This window comes from Pimephales promelas, chromosome 7 (assembly GCF_988280905.1).
Source record: "Pimephales promelas chromosome 7, fPimPro1.hap1.1, whole genome shotgun sequence".
Lineage (NCBI taxonomy): Eukaryota > Metazoa > Chordata > Actinopteri > Cypriniformes > Leuciscidae > Pimephales > Pimephales promelas.
In genome coordinates this window covers 7,884,029-7,908,910 of record NC_142775.1, presented here as the reverse complement: position 1 = coordinate 7,908,910, position 24,882 = coordinate 7,884,029, and the positions used below count along the sequence as shown (strand labels likewise).

Genomic DNA, 24,882 nt, shown 5'->3' with positions numbered 1-24,882 from the left:
AAAATTACCAAGATTCCTTGCAAATAAAACATGCGCAGAACACAAATCACTATGGGGATATGCCGCTACGCGTTTACATGACCAAAAATTCGGGTTAGAAAAGGGGTACCCCAGGTATAATATCCCGGTTTTTAAAATCTGGCATATGGGCATATTCGGGTTTTTGCCGGTGTTTACATGGCCGTTCTTGGCTTTTAGGACAGCATTAGGCCACTTGATGGAGTTTTTCGGTTCCTTGCCAGTGTTGCCTTTTGGCTTGCTCAGTTGGGGATATTCAAATTAATTAACCAATCAGTAATACTTCCGTTACTCTTTGCATAACAAATCGATTTGCCCCACTCAGTGAAACACCCACTCAGAAACCTCTTTATTGTGCCCTGGTAATTGGTGATTCGATCACACGGAACGTGAACATGGAGACACCAGCCACCATAGTCACATGTTTGCTGGGAGCCAGAGCGCCTGACATCACAGCAAATTTAAAAGTGCTGGCTAATGCTAATCGTAAATTCTCTAAGATCATTATTCATGTCGGCGCTAATGATGTTCGACTCCGCTAGTCGGAGATCACCAAAATTAAATTAATATTAAAGAGGTGTGTGAACTCGCAAGTACAATGTCGGGCACTGTAATTTGCTCTGGCCCCCTTCCTGCTCGCAGGAGTGATGAGAAAGTCAGTAGACTGTCCTCACTTAATCGTTGGTTGTCTGAGTGGTGTCCGCAAAATAATGTGGAATTTATAGACAATTTTGAAAAGTTTTGGGGGCAAGCCTGACCTGTTTAAAAGAGATGGTATTCATCCCTCCTGGGCTGGGGCTGCTCTTCTCTCTAGTAATTTGGCTTGGACAAATTAGTCTTGGACCTAAAACATGACAAATTTGGCACCAGGTCAGGAAGCAGACAGACTGGCTAAACCGACCGTCTGCTAGTGGCCTCGCGTCACCAAGGTCAGACAAATCCCATCACATAGAGGCTCTTTCACCTAGATATATCATATAGAGACTGCGTCTGTTCCCCGAATTTGGATATCCAAAAAACATAAGATTAAAAATCTAATTGATGTTCAACAGATATAATACAGATGAGCAAATGATAAAGCTTGGGTTGCTGAATATTAGATCACTTACTTAAAAATCGCTCATAGTTAATGATATGATTTCAGATTATAATCTAGATGTGCTGTGATTGACAGAAGCCTGGCTAAAACCAAACGATAACATAACTTTGAATGAGTCCACCCCACAAGATTACAGTTATAAACATGAACCTCGTCTGAAAGGCATTGGTGCTTATTGTAATAATATATAGTGTAAATGATAAATCACGTTTGAGAATTCTGCTGGCTACTGGTCCCACGTGATCGCTGTACCACCTGACCACTGCAGATTCATTTGCCGTTGATAGTGTTGCCATAAAACCAATCAATCATATCCAAATTACGGTTATTATTACGACGTCCAACCCTGATCAAACACACCTGAACAAGCTAATCAAGGTCTTCAAGAATAGGCTATATTAGAAAGCTACAGACAGGTGATTTCCATTAGGGTTGGAGTTGCCCAGAACTCCAATTGGATCTTTAAAAACGCATTTTCAAAAAGTGCTTTAAACTCTTTTCATAGCATTTGTTGTGGGACTCAGGGGGTATTTTGATGCAGCAACAGGGGTTTCCTTTGTAGTTTTGTGGTCCTCGCTGTCTGCCCCTGCTGACTCACTAACTCAGTGCATCTTCCAGCAGAGTTGATTGTGAGATCGCAGGTCGAGAGGATGACAGTTCAAGTGTGCTGCTTGTTTAGTGTGGTTTTATTGGGTCTTTCTGCTTGTTTGAGCACAACACACGCTGGAGTCCTAGGTGAGAATTTCTTTTAGCTTCATCACGCAGCCCAAAGAAGTGCATTAATGAAGTACCTTAAAAAATTAGAATTTAGACGCATCTGCTTACGAAAATACAGTACAGACGTCAAGTGGAAGTTAAACTCCGTGTGTTGGTTTAGTTTTAATAGTAAGCCAAGTGTAGATATGCGAACCGTCATATGTTTATGCGTTTTTCATTGTACAACAATTTCATTGTTTAAGAGAAATTCATAAGCCTACAATATAACATGGGGAGCTGATTATAACCGATAACTCCGTGATCTATATATATATATATATATATATATGTGCGCGCATCTATATTTGTTTTTTGTTCTCTTACGAAGCCTATAAAAATGCTTAAGGGAAATGAGGGTGGTCATGGGGATGGCATAATATTTGGAAGCTGTCTGCAACGTATTAACTGATGTCCATGTTTTCTATCAGCATTGCACTATTACTAACTCTACTATAGTGGGGTAGGTTGTAACCGCACTCTCAGTCTTTGAAACTGATTGATGCACTTTAGTGAAAATGGTGGATTTCTAAGCTACTTTGACTTGAAGAATATAAATGTGTGAATATTATAAAGTTTGAGACTCATTGCAAAACCCCTGTCTTGCTAATGCTGAAGCAAACTATTACAGCACTTCCTGGTCTCCCCTAATGATCCTCTTGAATCCTCTTCTGTAGTGTCCGGTCGGTGTCCGGCGATGCTGACGGTCACGCCGTCCCGTCGAGGATGCTCTTCTGATAGAGACTGCTCTGGAGGACACAAATGCTGTCGATTTCCCTGTGGGCGCTCGTGTGTGCCGCCTGTTTTCAGTGAGTTTTAATTAATGGATGCTATACGTCTTCCAAAAAAAAAAAAAAAAACACTGCATTTTGTTTCTCTCAGAAATCGCTAGTATGTTTCACAAATAATTGCAAAGAAACCGCAAGCAACGCATTGAACTAAATGTGAAACTATGAAGTAGAAAGACTGAATATTCCGGAAAATCCTCCTACAGCCATCTTATGGCGGCTTTTTTTTTCATAGAGCGAATGAGACATTCAGTGTTCCGTGGCTTCAGTTGCGTTACTACCATTCAGTGGCAGTATTTAGTTATGTGGCTTCTCTGTCATGTGTCTCTTTATCAGCAAAGCCAGGAGAGTGTCCAAGCAAAAAAAATGGAGCAGAAACGTGTGACGATTTGTGTTACTATGACAGTGACTGTCCGAACAATGAGAAATGCTGCAGCAATGGATGTGGACATCAGTGTATGGCTCCATTTACAGGTATTTATGTTATTATATTAGTGTCTGGGTCAGCTTCCTCATTTCAGTTTGTCCTGGTTTATAATGAATTGTTCTCAATGTAAAAGTGTTCAGCCAATTGCACAGTTTCGAGCACAGGATGGCTTTGCAAAATTAATTCTTAATACGATTATTTATTAACACGATTGATTAATATTTAAGTAGTAAAACTTACTATTTGGGTTTGGTGCTGTATCTGAGAGTGAATGCCGCTAAACTGACAGACTAAAGTTGACCATCCGTATCCATCCAGTGAAGCCTGCAGCCGAACCGCCGAAGCCTCCAGTGAAGCCTGCAGCCGAACCGCCGAAGACTCCGGTAAAGCCTCCGGTGAAGCCTGCAGCCGAACCTCCGAAGACTCCAGTGAAGCCTCCGGTGAAGCCTGCAGCCGAACCTCCGAAGACTCCAGTGAAGCCTCCGGTGAAGCCTGCAGTCGAACCTCCCAAGCCTGCAGTGAGGCCTTCCGACGAACTGCCCGTGCCTTCCGACGAACTGTCCGAGCCCTCCGACGAACTACCAGAGCCTTCCGACGAGCCGCCAGCAGCCGAACCCACAAAGCCTCCCGTCATGCCTGCAGTGAGGCCTTCCGACGAACTGTCCGAGCCTTCCGACGAACTGTCCGAGCCCTCTGACGAACTGCCCGAGCCGTCTGCAGCCGAACCCGCAAAGCCTCCTGCCAAACCTCCTGTGATGCCTGCAGCCGAACCCGCAAAGCCTCCTGCCAAGCCTCCTGTAAAGCCTGCAGCCGAACCCGCAAAGCCTCCTGCCAAGCCTCCTGTGAAGCCTGCAGCTGAACCCGCAAAGCCTGCAGTGAGGCCTTCTGACGAACTGTCCGAGCCTTCTGACGAACTACCGGAGCCTTCCGACGAACTGCCCGAGCCGCCTGCAGCCGAACCCGCAAAGCCTCCTGTGAAGCCTGCAGCTGAACCCGCAAAGCCTCCAGTGAAGCCTGCAGCCGAACCGCCGAAACCTGCAGTGAGGCCTTCCGACGAACTGTCCGAGCCTTCTGAAGAACTACCGGAGCCTTCAGACGAACTGCCAGAGCCGCCTGCAGCCGAACCCGCAAGGCCTCCTGTCAAGCCTGCAGCCGAACCCGCAAGGCCTCCTGTCAAGCCTGCAGCTGAACCCGCAAGGCCTCCTGTCAAGCCTGCAGCCCAACCCGCAAAGCCTCCTGTCAAGCCTCCAGTGAAGCCTGCTGGTGAATTGGCCAAGCCTCCTGTGAGTCACCCTTATGGCTAATGTCCTGGCCATAAGTAATGTGGATGTGCATGCAGTTAACTGTGCTGATTTAATCATTGGCTGTATAGTGTTTCCTGTATCACCAAATAAATCTCACTTTTATGACTATTGCCTCTTTTTTGTTCCTTTTAAGTGGGAAAACAAAGAATCTTTTTTTTTTTTTTTTTGGAATGCCAGTGCTAGTTTGGCTGTTCTCTCACATAATAGCTCATTGGAATCTATGCATAAGATCCCACCCTCCTTCAAAAAGCATAAGAGCGTGCGTAGCAGTCCTGGGAACTCTACAGAATATATGAAGAGTTCAGATGCAAAAGCCTCTAAATGCCATCTGAAATTTTCTTCTTTAATGATTTTTATCAAACTTGTATATTTAAGTTCAGTAATTTCACTTAAATAACAATTAATAGGTAATTATCATTGCCATTTAAGTGAAATTACTGAACTTAAATATACAAGTTTGATAAAAATCATCATTCTAGAAGAAAATTTCAAATGGCACTTAGAGGCTTTTGCATCTGAACTCTTCATATGTTCATGTTTTAATATTTAGAATACTTTTATTATTGATTTTTATAGGGCGTAAAGTTTCAACTAGTATTGCCAATTGACCAATAGTCTTCTGCATTCTTAATGTTCAAGGTGTTCGGACATCGGTGAAGACAATGGAGACACTATAGGAGCTGAAGAGTTATGCTTTAAATCGCTTCTGCAGAGTTCACACTGACTATGTTTACATGCAGCCAATTTTTGGGTTAAGGTCACTATCTGGGTTTCTGGAACATTAGGAATAACCCGTTTACACGCGAGAGCACAGAGAGTTTCTCCTGTATACATGGAATTGCAGAATCCTGATGTAAACGGCGACGTGCGGTTAGCGCCTAGACGTACGGACAACTTTAAGACGCAATATTTTCTGATTTCCGATTCTTCTTCCTGTTTCCAAAGACAATAACAACAGCAGCCCGCGGATAATGAATAGTTCAGGGCAGAAAGCGATCGCCTTTGTTTGCGCTTTGCTGGTGATGACCTCGCTCCAAAAGTATGCTGTGCTGTGTCTCGCCATGTTTACTTCCGGTATACTGCACGCATATTTTTGTATGCACTGAGAAGTTTCTCTACTCAAAATTACCAAGATTCCTTGCAAATAAAACATGCGCAGAACACAAATCACTATGGGGATATGCCGCTACGCGTTTACATGACCAAAAATTCGGGTTAGAAAAGGGGTACCCCAGGTATAATATCCCGGTTTTTAAAATCTGGCATATGGGCATATTCGGGTTTTTGCCGGTGTTTACATGGCCGTTCTTGGCTTTTAGGACAGCATTAGGCCACTTGATGGAGTTTTTCGGTTCCTTGCCAGTGTTGCCTTTTGGCTTGCTCAGTTGGGGATATTCAAATTAATTAACCAATCAGTAATACTTCCGTTACTCTTTGCATAACAAATCGATTTGCCCCACTCAGTGAAACACCCACTCAGAAACCTCTTTATTGTGCCCTGGTAATTGGTGATTCGATCACACGGAACGTGAACATGGAGACACCAGCCACCATAGTCACATGTTTGCTGGGAGCCAGAGCGCCTGACATCACAGCAAATTTAAAAGTGCTGGCTAATGCTAATCGTAAATTCTCTAAGATCATTATTCATGTCGGCGCTAATGATGTTCGACTCCGCTAGTCGGAGATCACCAAAATTAAATTAATATTAAAGAGGTGTGTGAACTCGCAAGTACAATGTCGGGCACTGTAATTTGCTCTGGCCCCCTTCCTGCTCGCAGGAGTGATGAGATAGTCAGTAGACTGTCCTCACTTAATCGTTGGTTGTCTGAGTGGTGTCCGCAAAATAATGTGGAATTTATAGACAATTTTGAAAAGTTTTGGGGGCAAGCCTGACCTGTTTAAAAGAGATGGTATTCATCCCTCCTGGGCTGGGGCTGCTCTTCTCTCTAGTAATTTGGCTTGGACAAATTAGTCTTGGACCTAAAACATGACAAATTTGGCACCAGGTCAGGAAGCAGACAGACTGGCTAAACCGACCGTCTGCTAGTGGCCTCGCGTCACCAAGGTCAGACAAATCCCATCACATAGAGGCTCTTTCACCTAGATATATCATATAGAGACTGCGTCTGTTCCCCGAATTTGGATATCCAAAAAACATAAGATTAAAAATCTAATTGATGTTCAACAGATATAATACAGATGAGCAAATGATAAAGCTTGGGTTGCTGAATATTAGATCACTTACTTAAAAATCGCTCATAGTTAATGATATGATTTCAGATTATAATCTAGATGTGCTGTGATTGACAGAAGCCTGGCTAAAACCAAACGATAACATAACTTTGAATGAGTCCACCCCACAAGATTACAGTTATAAACATGAACCTCGTCTGAAAGGCATTGGTGCTTATTGTAATAATATATAGTGTAAATGATAAATCACGTTTGAGAATTCTGCTGGCTACTGGTCCCACGTGATCGCTGTACCACCTGACCACTGCAGATTCATTTGCCGTTGATAGTGTTGCCATAAAACCAATCAATCATATCCAAATTACGGTTATTATTACGACGTCCAACCCTGATCAAACACACCTGAACAAGCTAATCAAGGTCTTCAAGAATAGGCTATATTAGAAAGCTACAGACAGGTGATTTCCATTAGGGTTGGAGTTGCCCAGAACTCCAATTGGATCTTTAAAAACGCATTTTCAAAAAGTGCTTTAAACTCTTTTCATAGCATTTGTTGTGGGACTCAGGGGGTATTTTGATGCAGCAACAGGGGTTTCCTTTGTAGTTTTGTGGTCCTCGCTGTCTGCCCCTGCTGACTCACTAACTCAGTGCATCTTCCAGCAGAGTTGATTGTGAGATCGCAGGTCGAGAGGATGACAGTTCAAGTGTGCTGCTTGTTTAGTGTGGTTTTATTGGGTCTTTCTGCTTGTTTGAGCACAACACACGCTGGAGTCCTAGGTGAGAATTTCTTTTAGCTTCATCACGCAGCCCAAAGAAGTGCATTAATGAAGTACCTTAAAAAATTAGAATTTAGACGCATCTGCTTACGAAAATACAGTACAGACGTCAAGTGGAAGTTCAACTCCGTGTGTTGGTTTAGTTTTAATAGTAAGCCAAGTGTAGATATGCGAACCGTCATATGTTTATGCGTTTTTCATTGTACAACAATTTCGTTGTTTAAGAGAAATTCATAAGCCTACAATATAACATGGGGAGCTGATTATAACCGATAACTCCGTGATCTATATATATATATATATATATATGTGCGCGCATCTATATTTGTTTTTTGTTCTCTTACGAAGCCTATAAAAATGCTTAAGGGAAATGAGGGTGGTCATGGGGATGGCATAATATTTGGAAGCTGTCTGCAACGTATTAACTGATGTCCATGTTTTCTATCAGCATTGCACTATTACTAACTCTACTATAGTGGGGTAGGTTGTAACCGCACTCTCAGTCTTTGAAACTGATTGATGCACTTTAGTGAAAATGGTGGATTTCTAAGCTACTTTGACTTGAAGAATATAAATGTGTGAATATTATAAAGTTTGAGACTCATTGCAAAACCCCTGTCTTGCTAATGCTGAAGCAAACTATTACAGCACTTCCTGGTCTCCCCTAATGATCCTCTTGAATCCTCTTCTGTAGTGTCCGGTCGGTGTCCGGCGATGCTGACGGTCACGCCGTCCCGTCGAGGATGCTCTTCTGATAGAGACTGCTCTGGAGGACACAAATGCTGTCGATTTCCCTGTGGGCGCTCGTGTGTGCCGCCTGTTTTCAGTGAGTTTTAATTAATGGATGCTATACGTCTTCCAAAAAAAAAAAAAAAAACACTGCATTTTGTTTCTCTCAGAAATCGCTAGTATGTTTCACAAATAATTGCAAAGAAACCGCAAGCAACGCATTGAACTAAATGTGAAACTATGAAGTAGAAAGACTGAATATTCCGGAAAATCCTCCTACAGCCATCTTATGGCGGCTTTTTTTTTCATAGAGCGAATGAGACATTCAGTGTTCCGTGGCTTCAGTTGCGTTACTACCATTCAGTGGCAGTATTTAGTTATGTGGCTTCTCTGTCATGTGTCTCTTTATCAGCAAAGCCAGGAGAGTGTCCAAGCAAAAAAAATGGAGCAGAAACGTGTGACGATTTGTGTTACTATGACAGTGACTGTCCGAACAATGAGAAATGCTGCAGCAATGGATGTGGACATCAGTGTATGGCTCCATTTACAGGTATTTATGTTATTATATTAGTGTCTGGGTCAGCTTCCTCATTTCAGTTTGTCCTGGTTTATAATGAATTGTTCTCAATGTAAAAGTGTTCAGCCAATTGCACAGTTTCGAGCACAGGATGGCTTTGCAAAATTAATTCTTAATACGATTATTTATTAACACGATTGATTAATATTTAAGTAGTAAAACTTACTATTTGGGTTTGGTGCTGTATCTGAGAGTGAATGCCGCTAAACTGACAGACTAAAGTTGACCATCCGTATCCATCCAGTGAAGCCTGCAGCCGAACCGCCGAAGCCTCCAGTGAAGCCTGCAGCCGAACCGCCGAAGACTCCGGTAAAGCCTCCGGTGAAGCCTGCAGCCGAACCTCCGAAGACTCCAGTGAAGCCTCCGGTGAAGCCTGCAGCCGAACCTCCGAAGACTCCAGTGAAGCCTCCGGTGAAGCCTGCAGTCGAACCTCCCAAGCCTGCAGTGAGGCCTTCCGACGAACTGCCCGTGCCTTCCGACGAACTGTCCGAGCCCTCCGACGAACTACCAGAGCCTTCCGACGAGCCGCCAGCAGCCGAACCCACAAAGCCTCCCGTCATGCCTGCAGTGAGGCCTTCCGACGAACTGTCCGAGCCTTCCGACGAACTGTCCGAGCCCTCTGACGAACTGCCCGAGCCGTCTGCAGCCGAACCCGCAAAGCCTCCTGCCAAACCTCCTGTGATGCCTGCAGCCGAACCCGCAAAGCCTCCTGCCAAGCCTCCTGTAAAGCCTGCAGCCGAACCCGCAAAGCCTCCTGCCAAGCCTCCTGTGAAGCCTGCAGCTGAACCCGCAAAGCCTGCAGTGAGGCCTTCTGACGAACTGTCCGAGCCTTCTGACGAACTACCGGAGCCTTCCGACGAACTGCCCGAGCCGCCTGCAGCTGAACCCGCAAAGCCTCCTGTGAAGCCTGCAGCTGAACCCGCAAAGCCTCCAGTGAAGCCTGCAGCCGAACCGCCGAAACCTGCAGTGAGGCCTTCCGACGAACTGTCCGAGCCTTCTGAAGAACTACCGGAGCCTTCAGACGAACTGCCAGAGCCGCCTGCAGCCGAACCCGCAAGGCCTCCTGTCAAGCCTGCAGCCGAACCCGCAAGGCCTCCTGTCAAGCCTGCAGCTGAACCCGCAAGGCCTCCTGTCAAGCCTGCAGCCCAACCCGCAAAGCCTCCTGTCAAGCCTCCAGTGAAGCCTGCTGGTGAATTGGCCAAGCCTCCTGTGAGTCACCCTTATGGCTAATGTCCTGGCCATAAGTAATGTGGATGTGCATGCAGTTAACTGTGCTGATTTAATCATTGGCTGTATAGTGTTTCCTGTATCACCAAATAAATCTCACTTTTATGACTATTGCCTCTTTTTTGTTCCTTTTAAGTGGGAAAACAAAGAATCTTTTTTTTTTTTTTTTTTTTGGAATGCCAGTGCTAGTTTGGCTGTTCTCTCACATAATAGCTCATTGGAATCTATGCATAAGATCCCACCCTCCTTCAAAAAGCATAAGAGCGTGCGTAGCAGTCCTGGGAACTCTACAGAATATATGAAGAGTTCAGATGCAAAAGCCTCTAAATGCCATCTGAAATTTTCTTCTTTAATGATTTTTATCAAACTTGTATATTTAAGTTCAGTAATTTCACTTAAATAACAATTAATAGGTAATTATCATTGCCATTTAAGTGAAATTACTGAACTTAAATATACAAGTTTGATAAAAATCATCATTCTAGAAGAAAATTTCAAATGGCACTTAGAGGCTTTTGCATCTGAACTCTTCATATGTTCATGTTTTAATATTTAGAATACTTTTATTATTGATTTTTATAGGGCGTAAAGTTTCAACTAGTATTGCCAATTGACCAATAGTCTTCTGCATTCTTAATGTTCAAGGTGTTCGGACATCGGTGAAGACAATGGAGACACTATAGGAGCTGAAGAGTTATGCTTTAAATCGCTTCTGCAGAGTTCACACTGACTATGTTTACATGCAGCCAATTTTTGGGTTAAGGTCACTATCTGGGTTTCTGGAACATTAGGAATAACCCGTTTACACGCGAGAGCACAGAGAGTTTCTCCTGTATACATGGAATTGCAGAATCCTGATGTAAACGGCGACGTGCGGTTAGCGCCTAGACGTACGGACAACTTTAAGACGCAATATTTTCTGATTTCCGATTCTTCTTCCTGTTTCCAAAGACAATAACAACAGCAGCCCGCGGATAATGAATAGTTCAGGGCAGAAAGCGATCGCCTTTGTTTGCGCTTTGCTGGTGATGACCTCGCTCCAAAAGTATGCTGTGCTGTGTCTCGCCATGTTTACTTCCGGTATACTGCACGCATATTTTTGTATGCACTGAGAAGTTTCTCTACTCAAAATTACCAAGATTCCTTGCAAATAAAACATGCGCAGAACACAAATCACTATGGGGATATGCCGCTACGCGTTTACATGACCAAAAATTCGGGTTAGAAAAGGGGTACCCCAGGTATAATATCCCGGTTTTTAAAATCTGGCATATGGGCATATTCGGGTTTTTGCCGGTGTTTACATGGCCGTTCTTGGCTTTTAGGACAGCATTAGGCCACTTGATGGAGTTTTTCGGTTCCTTGCCAGTGTTGCCTTTTGGCTTGCTCAGTTGGGGATATTCAAATTAATTAACCAATCAGTAATACTTCCGTTACTCTTTGCATAACAAATCGATTTGCCCCACTCAGTGAAACACCCACTCAGAAACCTCTTTATTGTGCCCTGGTAATTGGTGATTCGATCACACGGAACGTGAACATGGAGACACCAGCCACCATAGTCACATGTTTGCTGGGAGCCAGAGCGCCTGACATCACAGCAAATTTAAAAGTGCTGGCTAATGCTAATCGTAAATTCTCTAAGATCATTATTCATGTCGGCGCTAATGATGTTCGACTCCGCTAGTCGGAGATCACCAAAATTAAATTAATATTAAAGAGGTGTGTGAACTCGCAAGTACAATGTCGGGCACTGTAATTTGCTCTGGCCCCCTTCCTGCTCGCAGGAGTGATGAGATAGTCAGTAGACTGTCCTCACTTAATCGTTGGTTGTCTGAGTGGTGTCCGCAAAATAATGTGGAATTTATAGACAATTTTGAAAAGTTTTGGGGGCAAGCCTGACCTGTTTAAAAGAGATGGTATTCATCCCTCCTGGGCTGGGGCTGCTCTTCTCTCTAGTAATTTGGCTTGGACAAATTAGTCTTGGACCTAAAACATGACAAATTTGGCACCAGGTCAGGAAGCAGACAGACTGGCTAAACCGACCGTCTGCTAGTGGCCTCGCGTCACCAAGGTCAAACAAATCCCATCACATAGAGGCTCTTTCACCTAGATATATCATATAGAGACTGCGTCTGTTCCCCGAATTTGGATATCCAAAAAACATAAGATTAAAAATCTAATTGATGTTCAACAGATATAATACAGATGAGCAAATGATAAAGCTTGGGTTGCTGAATATTAGATCACTTACTTAAAAATCGCTCATAGTTAATGATATGATTTCAGATTATAATCTAGATGTGCTGTGATTGACAGAAGCCTGGCTAAAACCAAACGATAACATAACTTTGAATGAGTCCACCCCACAAGATTACAGTTATAAACATGAACCTCGTCTGAAAGGCATTGGTGCTTATTGTAATAATATATAGTGTAAATGATAAATCACGTTTGAGAATTCTGCTGGCTACTGGTCCCACGTGATCGCTGTACCACCTGACCACTGCAGATTCATTTGCCGTTGATAGTGTTGCCATAAAACCAATCAATCATATCCAAATTACGGTTATTATTATGACGTCCAACCCTGATCAAACACACCTGAACAAGCTAATCAAGGTCTTCAAGAATAGGCTATATTAGAAAGCTACAGACAGGTGATTTCCATTAGGGTTGGAGTTGCCCAGAACTCCAATTGGATCTTTAAAAACGCATTTTCAAAAAGTGCTTTAAACTCTTTTCATAGCATTTGTTGTGGGACTCAGGGGGTATTTTGATGCAGCAACAGGGGTTTCCTTTGTAGTTTTGTGGTCCTCGCTGTCTGCCCCTGCTGACTCACTAACTCAGTGCATCTTCCAGCAGAGTTGATTGTGAGATCGCAGGTCGAGAGGATGACAGTTCAAGTGTGCTGCTTGTTTAGTGTGGTTTTATTGGGTCTTTCTGCTTGTTTGAGCACAACACACGCTGGAGTCCTAGGTGAGAATTTCTTTTAGCTTCATCACGCAGCCCAAAGAAGTGCATTAATGAAGTACCTTAAAAAATTAGAATTTAGACGCATCTGCTTACGAAAATACAGTACAGACGTCAAGTGGAAGTTCAACTCCGTGTGTTGGTTTAGTTTTAATAGTAAGCCAAGTGTAGATATGCGAACCGTCATATGTTTATGCGTTTTTCATTGTACAACAATTTCATTGTTTAAGAGAAATTCATAAGCCTACAATATAACATGGGGAGCTGATTATAACCGATAACTCCGTGATATATATATACATATATATATATATATATATATATATATATATATATATATATATATATATATATATATATGTGTGTGTGTGTGTGTGTGTGTGCGCGCGCGTCTATATTTGTTTTTTGTTCTCTTACGAAGCCTATAAAAATGCTTAAGGGAAATGAGGGTGGTCATGGGGATGGCATAATATTTGGAAGCTGTCTGCAACGTATGTCCATGTTTTCTATCAGCATTGCACTATTACTAACTCTACTATAGTGGGGTAGGTTGTAACCGCACTCTCAGTCTTTGAAACTGATTGATGCACTTTAGTGAAAATGGTGGATTTCTAAGCTACTTTGACTTGAAGAATATAAATGTGTGAATATTATAAAGTTTGAGACTCATTGCAAAACCCCTGTCTTGCTAATGCTGAAGCAAACTATTACAGCACTTCCTGGTCTCCCCTAATGATCCTCTTGAATCCTCTTCTGTAGTGTCCGGTCGGTGTCCGGCGATGCTGACGGTCACGCCGTCCCGTCGAGGATGCTCTTCTGATAGAGACTGCTCTGGAGGGCACAAATGCTGTCGATTTCCCTGTGGGCGCTCGTGTGTGCCGCCTGTTTTCAGTGAGTTTTAATTAATGGATGCTATACGTCTTCCAAAAAAAAAAAAAAAAACACTGCATTTTGTTTCTCTCAGAAATCGCTAGTATGTTTCACAAATAATTGCAAAGAAACCGCAAGCAACGCATTGAACTAAATGTGAAACTATGAAGTAGAAAGACTGAATATTCCGGAAAATCCTCCTACAGCCATCTTATGGCGGCTTTTTTTTTCATAGAGCGAATGAGACATTCAGTGTTCCGTGGCTTCAGTTGCGTTACTACCATTCAGTGGCAGTATTTAGTTATGTGGCTTCTCTGTCATGTGTCTCTTTATCAGCAAAGCCAGGAGAGTGTCCAAGCAAAAAAAATGGAGCAGAAACGTGTGACGATTTGTGTTACTATGACAGTGACTGTCCGAACAATGAGAAATGCTGCAGCAATGGATGTGGACATCAGTGTATGGCTCCATTTACAGGTATTTATGTTATTATATTAGTGTCTGGGTCAGCTTCCTCATTTCAGTTTGTCCTGGTTTATAATGAATTGTTCTCAATGTAAAAGTGTTCAGCCAATTGCACAGTTTCGAGCACAGGATGGCTTTGCAAAATGAATTCTTAATACGATTATTTATTAACACGATTGATTAATATTTAAGTAGTAAAACTTACTATTTGGGTTTGGTGCTGTATCTGAGAGTGAATGCCGCTAAACTGACAGACTAAAGTTGACCATCTGTATCCATCCAGTGAAGCCTGCAGCCGAACCGCCGAAGCCTCCAGTGAAGCCTGCAGCCGAACCGCCGAAGACTCCGGTAAAGCCTCCGGTGAAGCCTGCAGCCGAACCTCCGAAGACTCCAGTGAAGCCTCCGGTGAAGCCTGCAGCCGAACCTCCGAAGACTCCAGTGAAGCCTCCGGTGAAGCCTGCAGTCGAACCTCCCAAGCCTGCAGTGAGGCCTTCCGACGAACTGCCCGTGCCTTCCGACGAACTGTCCGAGCCCTCCGACGAACTACCAGAGCCTTCCGACGAGCCGCCAGCAGCCGAACCCACAAAGCCTCCCGTCATGCCTGCAGTGAGGCCTTCCGACGAACTGTCCGAGCCTTCCGACGAACTGTCCGAGCCCTCTGACGAACTGCCCCTAGCCGTCTGCAGCCGAACCCGCAAAGCCTCCTGCCAAACCTCCTGTGATGCCTGCAGCCGAACCCGCAAAGCCTCCTGCCAAGCCTCCTGTAAAGCCTGCAGCCGAACCCGCAAAGCCTCCTGCCAAGCCTCCTGTGAAGCCTGCAGCTGAACCCGCAAAGCCTGCAGTGAGGCCTTCTGACGAACTGTCCGAGCCTTCTGACGAACTACCGGAGCCTTCCGACGAACTGCCCGAGCCGCCTGCAGCCGAACCCGCAAAGCCTCCTGTGAAGCCTGCAGCTGAACCCGCAAAGCCTCCAGTGAAGCCTGCAGCCGAACCGCCGAAACCTGCAGTGAGGCCTTCCGACGAACTGTCCGAGCCTTCTGACGAACTACCGGAGCCTTCAGACGAACTGCCAGAGCCGCCTGCAGCCGAACCCGCAAGGCCTCCTGTCAAGCCTGCAGCCGAACCCGCAAGGCCTCCTGTCAAGCCTGCAGCTGAACCCGCAAGGCCTCCTGTCAAGCCTGCAGCCCAACCCGCAAAGCCTCCTGTCAAGCCTCCAGTGAAGCCTGCTGGTGAATTGGCCAAGCCTCCTGTGAGTCACCCTTATGGCTAATGTCCTGGCCATAAGTAATGTGGATGTGCATGCAGTTAACTGTGCTGATTTAATCATTGGCTGTATAGTGTTTCCTGTATCACCAAATAAATCTCACTTTTATGACTATTGCCTCTTTTTTGTTCCTTTTAAGTGGGAAAACAAAGAATTTTTTTTTTTTTTTTTTTTTTTTGGAATGCCAGTGCTAGTTTGGCTGTTCTCTCACATAATAGCTCATTGGAATCTATGCATAAGATCCCACCCTCCTTCAAAAAGCATAAGAGCGTGCGTAGCAGTCCTGGGAACTCTACAGAATATATGAAGAGTTCAGATGCAAAAGCCTCTAAATGCCATCTGAAATTTTCTTCTTTAATGATTTTTATCAAACTTGTATATTTAAGTTCAGTAATTTCACTTAAATAACAATTAATAGGTAATTATCATTGCCATTTAAGTGAAATTACTGAACTTAAATATACAAGTTTGATAAAAATCATCATTCTAGAAGAAAATTTCAAATGGCACTTAGAGGCTTTTGCATCTGAACTCTTCATATGTTCATGTTTTAATATTTAGAATACTTTTATTATTGATTTTTATAGGGTGTAAAGTTTCAACTAGTATTGCCAATTGACCAATAGTCTTCTGCATTCTTAATGTTCAAGGTGTTCGGACATCGGTGAAGACAATGGAGACACTATAGGAGCTGAAGAGTTATGCTTTAAATCGCTTCTGCAGAGTTCACACTGACTATGTTTACATGCAGCCAATTTTTGGGTTAAGGTCACTATCTGGGTTTCTGGAACATTAGGAATAACCCGTTTACACGCGAGAGCACAGAGAGTTTCTCCTGTATACATGGAATTGCAGAATCCTGATGTAAACGGCGACGTGCGGTTAGCGCCTAGACGTACGGACAACTTTAAGACGCAATATTTTCTGATTTCCGATTCTTCTTCCTGTTTCCAAAGACAATAACAACAGCAGCCCGCGGATAATGAATAGTTCAGGGCAGAAAGCGATCGCCTTTGTTTGCGCTTTGCTGGTGATGACCTCGCTCCAAAAGTATGCTGTGCTGTGTCTCGCCATGTTTACTTCCGGTATACTGCACGCATATTTTTGTATGCACTGAGAAGTTTCTCTACTCAAAATTACCAAGATTCCTTGCAAATAAAACATGCGCAGAACACAAATCACTATGGGGATATGCCGCTACGCGTTTACATGACCAAAAATTCGGGTTAGAAAAGGGGTACCCCAGGTATAATATCCCGGTTTTTAAAATCTGGCATATGGGCATATTCGGGTTTTTGCCGGTGTTTACATGGCCGTTCTTGGCTTTTAGGACAGCATTAGGCCACTTGATGGAGTTTTTCGGTTCCTTGCCAGTGTTGCCTTTTGGCTTGCTCAGTTGGGGATATTCAAATTAATTAACCAATCAGTAATACTTCCGTTACTCTTTGCATAACAAATCGATTTGCCCCACTCAGTGAAACACCCACTCAGAAACCTCTTTATTGTGCCCTGGTAATTGGTGATTCGATCACACGGAACGTGAACATGGAGACACCAGCCACCATAGTCACATGTTTGCTGGGAGCCAGAGCGCCTGACATCACAGCAAATTTAAAAGTGCTGGCTAATGCTAATCGTAAATTCTCTAAGATCATTATTCATGTCGGCGCTAATGATGTTCGACTCCGCTAGTCGGAGATCACCAAAATTAAATTAATATTAAAGAGGTGTGTGAACTCGCAAGTACAATGTCGGGCACTGTAATTTGCTCTGGCCCCCTTCCTGCTCGCAGGAGTGATGAGAAAGTCAGTAGACTGTCCTCACTTAATCGTTGGTTGTCTGAGTGGTGTCCGCAAAATAATGTGGAATTTATAGACAATTTTGAAAAGTTTTGGGGGCAAGCCTGACCTGTTTAAAAGAGATGGTATTCATCCCTCCTGGGCTGGGGCTGCTCTTCTCTCTAGTAATTTGGCTTGGACAAATTAGTCTTGGACCTAAAACATGACAAATTTGGCACCAGGTCAGGAAGCAGACAGACTGGCTAAACCGACCGTCTGCTAGTGGCCTCGCGTCACCAAGGTCAGACAAATCCCATCACATAGAGGCTCTTTCACCTAGATATATCATATAGAGACTGCGTCTGTTCCCCGAATTTGGATATCCAAAAAACATAAGATTAAAAATCTAATTGATGTTCAACAGATATAATACAGATGAGCAAATGATAAAGCTTGGGTTGCTGAATATTAGATCACTTACTTAAAAATCGCTCATAGTTAATGATATGATTTCAGATTATAATCTAGATGTGCTGTGATTGACAGAAGCCTGGCTAAAACCAAACGATAACATAACTTTGAATGAGTCCACCCCACAAGATTACAGTTATAAACATGAACCTCGTCTGAAAGGCATTGGTGCTTATTGTAATAATATATAGTGTAAATGATAAATCACGTTTGAGAATTCTGCTGGCTACTGGTCCCACGTGATCGCTGTACCACCTGACCACTGCAGATTCATTTGCCGTTGATAGTGTTGCCATAAAACCAATCAATCATATCCAAATTACGGTTATTATTACGACGTCCAACCCTGATCAAACACACCTGAACAAGCTAATCAAGGTCTTCAAGAATAGGCTATATTAGAAAGCTACAGACAGGTGATTTCCATTAGGGTTGGAGTTGCCCAGAACTCCAATTGGATCTTTAAAAACGCATTTTCAAAAAGTGCTTTAAACTCTTTTCATAGCATTTGTTGTGGGACTCAGGGGGTATTTTGATGCAGCAACAGGGGTTTCCTTTGTAGTTTTGTGGTCCTCGCTGTCTGCCCCTGCTGACTCACTAACTCAGTGCATCTTCCAGCAGAGTTGATTGTGAGATCGCAGGTCGAGAGGATGACAGTTCAAGTGTGCTGCTTGTTTAGTGTGGTTTTATTGGGTCTTTCTGCTTGTTTGAGCACAACACACGCTGGAGTCCTAGGTGAGAATTTCTTTTAGCTTCATCACGCAGCCCAAAGAAGTGCATTAATGAAGTACCTTAAAAAATTAGAATTTAGACGCATCTGCTTACGAAAATACAGTACAGACGTCAAGTGGAAGTTAAACTCCGTGTGTTGGTTTAGTTTTAATAGTAAGCCAAGTGTAGATATGCGAACCGTCATATGTTTATGCGTTTTTCATTGTACAACAATTTCATTGTTTAAGAGAAATTCATAAGCCTACAATATAACATGGGGAGCTGATTATAACCGATAACTCCGTGATCTATATATATATATATATATATATATATGTGCGCGCATCTATATTTGTTTTTTGTTCTCTTACGAAGCCTATAAAAATGCTTAAGGGAAATGAGGGTGGTCATGGGGATGGCATAATATTTGGAAGCTGTCTGCAACGTATTAACTGATGTCCATGTTTTCTATCAGCATTGCACTATTACTAACTCTACTATAGTGGGGTAGGTTGTAACCGCACTCTCAGTCTTTGAAACTGATTGATGCACTTTAGTGAAAATGGTGGATTTCTAAGCTACTTTGACTTGAAGAATATAAATGTGTGAATATTATAAAGTTTGAGACTCATTGCAAAACCCCTGTCTTGCTAATGCTGAAGCAAACTATTACAGCACTTCCTGGTCTCCCCTAATGATCCTCTTGAATCCTCTTCTGTAGTGTCCGGTCGGTGTCCGGCGATGCTGACGGTCACGCCGTCCCGTCGAGGATGCTCTTCTGATAGAGACTGCTCTGGAGGACACAAATGCTGTCGATTTCCCTGTGGGCGCTCGTGTGTGCCGCCTGTTTTCAGTGAGTTTTAATTAATGGATGCTATACGTCTTCCAAAAAAAAAAAAAAAAACACTGCATTTTGTTTCTCTCAGAAATCGCTAGTATGTTTCACAAATAATTGCAAAGAAACCGCAAGCAACGCATTGAACTAAATGTGAAACTATGAAGTAGAAAGACTGAATATTCCGGAAAATCCTCCTACAGCCATCTTATGGCGGCTTTTTTTTTCATAGAGCGAATGAGACATTCAGTGTTCCGTGGCTTCAGTTGCGTTACTACCATTCAGTGGCAGTATTTAGTTATGTGGCTTCTCTGTCATGTGTCTCTTTATCAGCAAAGCCAGGAGAGTGTCCAAGCAAAAAAAATGGAGCAGAAACGTGTGACGATTTGTGTTACTATGACAGTGACTGTCCGAACAATGAGAAATGCTGCAGCAATGGATGTGGACATCAGTGTATGGCTCCATTTACAGGTATTTATGTTATTATATTAGTGTCTGGGTCAGCTTCCTCATTTCAGTTTGTCCTGGTTTATAATGAATTGTTCTCAATGTAAAAGTGTTCAGCCAATTGCACAGTTTCGAGCACAGGATGGCTTTGCAAAATTAATTCTTAATACGATTATTTATTAACACGATTGATTAATATTTAAGTAGTAAAACTTACTATTTGGGTTTGGTGCTGTATCTGAGAGTGAATGCCGCTAAACTGACAGACTAAAGTTGACCATCCGTATCCATCCAGTGAAGCCTGCAGCCGAACCGCCGAAGCCTCCAGTGAAGCCTGCAGCCGAACCGCCGAAGACTCCGGTAAAGCCTCCGGTGAAGCCTGCAGCCGAACCTCCGAAGACTCCAGTGAAGCCTCCGGTGAAGCCTGCAGCCGAACCTCCGAAGACTCCAGTGAAGCCTCCGGTGAAGCCTGCAGTCGAACCTCCCAAGCCTGCAGTGAGGCCTTCCGACGAACTGCCCGTGCCTTCCGACGAACTGTCCGAGCCCTCCGACGAACTACCAGAGCCTTCCGACGAGCCGCCAGCAGCCGAACCCACAAAGCCTCCCGTCATGCCTGCAGTGAGGCCTTCCGACGAACTGTCCGAGCCTTCCGACGAACTGTCCGAGCCCTCTGACGAACTGCCCGAGCCGTCTGCAGCCGAACCCGCAAAGCCTCCTGCCAAACCTCCTGTGATGCCTGCAGCCGAACCCGCAAAGCCTCCTGCCAAGCCTCCTGTAAAGCCTGCAGCCGAACCCGCAAAGCCTCCTGCCAAGCCTCCTGTGAAGCCTGCAGCTGAACCCGCAAAGCCTGCAGTGAGGCCTTCTGACGAACTGTCCGAGCCTTCTGACGAACTACCGGAGCCTTCCGACGAACTGCCCGAGCCGCCTGCAGCCGAACCCGCAAAGCCTCCTGTGAAGCCTGCAGCTGAACCCGCAAAGCCTCCAGTGAAGCCTGCAGCCGAACCGCCGAAACCTGCAGTGAGGCCTTCCGACGAACTGTCCGAGCCTTCTGAAGAACTACCGGAGCCTTCAGACGAACTGCCAGAGCCGCCTGCAGCCGAACCCGCAAGGCCTCCTGTCAAGCCTGCAGCCGAACCCGCAAGGCCTCCTGTCAAGCCTGCAGCTGAACCCGCAAGGCCTCCTGTCAAGCCTGCAGCCCAACCCGCAAAGCCTCCTGTCAAGCCTCCAGTGAAGCCTGCTGGTGAATTGGCCAAGCCTCCTGTGAGTCACCCTTATGGCTAATGTCCTGGCCATAAGTAATGTGGATGTGCATGCAGTTAACTGTGCTGATTTAATCATTGGCTGTATAGTGTTTCCTGTATCACCAAATAAATCTCACTTTTATGACTATTGCCTCTTTTTTGTTCCTTTTAAGTGGGAAAACAAAGAATCTTTTTTTTTTTTTTTTTGGAATGCCAGTGCTAGTTTGGCTGTTCTCTCACATAATAGCTCATTGGAATCTATGCATAAGATCCCACCCTCCTTCAAAAAGCATAAGAGCGTGCGTAGCAGTCCTGGGAACTCTACAGAATATATGAAGAGTTCAGATGCAAAAGCCTCTAAATGCCATCTGAAATTTTCTTCTTTAATGATTTTTATCAAACTTGTATATTTAAGTTCAGTAATTTCACTTAAATAACAATTAATAGGTAATTATCATTGCCATTTAAGTGAAATTACTGAACTTAAATATACAAGTTTGATAAAAATCATCATTCTAGAAGAAAATTTCAAATGGCACTTAGAGGCTTTTGCATCTGAACTCTTCATATGTTCATGTTTTAATATTTAGAATACTTTTATTATTGATTTTTATAGGGCGTAAAGTTTCAACTAGTATTGCCAATTGACCAATAGTCTTCTGCATTCTTAATGTTCAAGGTGTTCGGACATCGGTGAAGACAATGGAGACACTATAGGAGCTGAAGAGTTATGCTTTAAATCGCTTCTGCAGAGTTCACACTGACTATGTTTACATGCAGCCAATTTTTGGGTTAAGGTCACTATCTGGGTTTCTGGAACATTAGGAATAACCCGTTTACACGCGAGAGCACAGAGAGTTTCTCCTGTATACATGGAATTGCAGAATCCTGATGTAAACGGCGACGTGCGGTTAGCGCCTAGACGTACGGACAACTTTAAGACGCAATATTTTCTGATTTCCGATTCTTCTTCCTGTTTCCAAAGACAATAACAACAGCAGCCCGCGGATAATGAATAGTTCAGGGCAGAAAGCGATCGCCTTTGTTTGCGCTTTGCTGGTGATGACCTCGCTCCAAAAGTATGCTGTGCTGTGTCTCGCCATGTTTACTTCCGGTATACTGCACGCATATTTTTGTATGCACTGAGAAGTTTCTCTACTCAAAATTACCAAGATTCCTTGCAAATAAAACATGCGCAGAACACAAATCACTATGGGGATATGCCGCTACGCGTTTACATGACCAAAAATTCAGGTTAGAAAAGGGGTACCCCAGGTATAATATCCCGGTTTTTAAAATCTGGCATATGGGCATATTCGGGTTTTTGCCGGTGTTTACATGGCCGTTCTTGGCTTTTAGGACAGCATTAGGCCACTTGATGGAGTTTTTCGGTTCCTTGCCAGTGTTGCCTTTTGGCTTGCTCAGTTGGGGATATTCAAATTAATTAACCAATCAGTAATACTTCCGTTACTCTTTGCATAACAAATCGATTTGCCCCACTCAGTGAAACACCCACTCAGAAACCTCTTTATTGTGCCCTGGTAATTGGTGATTCGATCACACGGAACGTGAACATGGAGACACCAGCCACCATAGTCACATGTTTGCTGGGAGCCAGAGCGCCTGACATCACAGCAAATTTAAAAGTGCTGGCTAATGCTAATCGTAAATTCTCTAAGATCATTATTCATGTCGGCGCTAATGATGTTCGACTCCGCTAGTCGGAGATCACCAAAATTAAATTAATATTAAAGAGGTGTGTGAACTCGCAAGTACAATGTCGGGCACTGTAATTTGCTCTGGCCCCCTTCCTGCTCGCAGGAGTGATGAGATAGTCAGTAGACTGTCCTCACTTAATCGTTGGTTGTCTGAGTGGTGTCCGCAAAATAATGTGGAATTTATAGACAATTTTGAAAAGTTTTGGGGGCAAGCCTGACCTGTTTAAAAGAGATGGTATTCATCCCTCCTGGGCTGGGGCTGCTCTTCTCTCTAGTAATTTGGCTTGGACAAATTAGTCTTGGACCTAAAACATGACAAATTTGGCACCAGGTCAGGAAGCAGACAGACTGGCTAAACCGACCGTCTGCTAGTGGCCTCGCGTCACCAAGGTCAGACAAATCCCATCACATAGAGGCTCTTTCACCTAGATATATCATATAGAGACTGCGTCTGTTCCCCGAATTTGGATATCCAAAAAACATAAGATTAAAAATCTAATTGATGTTCAACAGATATAATACAGATGAGCAAATGATAAAGCTTGGGTTGCTGAATATTAGATCACTTACTTAAAAATCGCTCATAGTTAATGATATGATTTCAGATTATAATCTAGATGTGCTGTGATTGACAGAAGCCTGGCTAAAACCAAACGATAACATAACTTTGAATGAGTCCACCCCACAAGATTACAGTTATAAACATGAACCTCGTCTGAAAGGCATTGGTGCTTATTGTAATAATATATAGTGTAAATGATAAATCACGTTTGAGAATTCTGCTGGCTACTGGTCCCACGTGATCGCTGTACCACCTGACCACTGCAGATTCATTTGCCGTTGATAGTGTTGCCATAAAACCAATCAATCATATCCAAATTACGGTTATTATTACGACGTCCAACCCTGATCAAACACACCTGAACAAGCTAATCAAGGTCTTCAAGAATAGGCTATATTAGAAAGCTACAGACAGGTGATTTCCATTAGGGTTGGAGTTGCCCAGAACTCCAATTGGATCTTTAAAAACGCATTTTCAAAAAGTGCTTTAAACTCTTTTCATAGCATTTGTTGTGGGACTCAGGGGGTATTTTGATGCAGCAACAGGGGTTTCCTTTGTAGTTTTGTGGTCCTCGCTGTCTGCCCCTGCTGACTCACTAACTCAGTGCATCTTCCAGCAGAGTTGATTGTGAGATCGCAGGTCGAGAGGATGACAGTTCAAGTGTGCTGCTTGTTTAGTGTGGTTTTATTGGGTCTTTCTGCTTGTTTGAGCACAACACACGCTGGAGTCCTAGGTGAGAATTTCTTTTAGCTTCATCACGCAGCCCAAAGAAGTGCATTAATGAAGTACCTTAAAAAATTAGAATTTAGACGCATCTGCTTACGAAAATACAGTACAGACGTCAAGTGGAAGTTCAACTCCGTGTGTTGGTTTAGTTTTAATAGTAAGCCAAGTGTAGATATGCGAACCGTCATATGTTTATGCGTTTTTCATTGTACAACAATTTCGTTGTTTAAGAGAAATTCATAAGCCTACAATATAACATGGGGAGCTGATTATAACCGATAACTCCGTGATCTATATATATATATATATATATATGTGCGCGCATCTATATTTGTTTTTTGTTCTCTTACGAAGCCTATAAAAATGCTTAAGGGAAATGAGGGTGGTCATGGGGATGGCATAATATTTGGAAGCTGTCTGCAACGTATTAACTGATGTCCATGTTTTCTATCAGCATTGCACTATTACTAACTCTACTATAGTGGGGTAGGTTGTAACCGCACTCTCAGTCTTTGAAACTGATTGATGCACTTTAGTGAAAATGGTGGATTTCTAAGCTACTTTGACTTGAAGAATATAAATGTGTGAATATTATAAAGTTTGAGACTCATTGCAAAACCCCTGTCTTGCTAATGCTGAAGCAAACTATTACAGCACTTCCTGGTCTCCCCTAATGATCCTCTTGAATCCTCTTCTGTAGTGTCCGGTCGGTGTCCGGCGATGCTGACGGTCACGCCGTCCCGTCGAGGATGCTCTTCTGATAGAGACTGCTCTGGAGGACACAAATGCTGTCGATTTCCCTGTGGGCGCTCGTGTGTGCCGCCTGTTTTCAGTGAGTTTTAATTAATGGATGCTATACGTCTTCCAAAAAAAAAAAAAAAAACACTGCATTTTGTTTCTCTCAGAAATCGCTAGTATGTTTCACAAATA

At 43.5% G+C, this 24,882-nt stretch overlaps 1 protein-coding gene across 1 annotated transcript; it reads left to right on the top strand.

Moving 5' to 3' along the window:
* The first annotated feature begins 413 nt into the window (after positions 1–413).
* Positions 414–24,713, top strand: LOC148978272 (uncharacterized). Its single transcript, XM_089133556.1, has 11 exons — positions 414–504; positions 2,548–2,679; positions 2,995–3,132; positions 8,056–8,187; positions 8,503–8,640; positions 13,627–13,758; positions 14,074–14,211; positions 14,886–15,448; positions 19,592–19,729; positions 20,174–20,847; positions 24,653–24,713. Exons 1-11 carry the CDS (start codon positions 414–416, stop codon positions 24,711–24,713), a joined length of 2,337 nt encoding a protein of 778 aa, XP_088989682.1.
* Positions 24,714–24,882: the final 169 nt, after the last annotated feature.

What these genes read in the sequence shown, in the direction of transcription:
- LOC148978272 (XM_089133556.1), top strand. Translation starts at nt 414, where the DNA reads ATGGAGACACCAGCCACCATAGTCACATGTTTGCTGGGAGCCAGAGCG. An exon ending in GTGTGTGCCGCCTGTTTTCA is followed by an intron (nt 2,680 to 2,994) that starts GTGAGTTTTAAT and finishes TCTCTTTATCAG; the next exon opens with CAAAGCCAGGAGAGTGTCCA. An exon ending in GTGTGTGCCGCCTGTTTTCA is followed by an intron (nt 8,188 to 8,502) that starts GTGAGTTTTAAT and finishes TCTCTTTATCAG; the next exon opens with CAAAGCCAGGAGAGTGTCCA.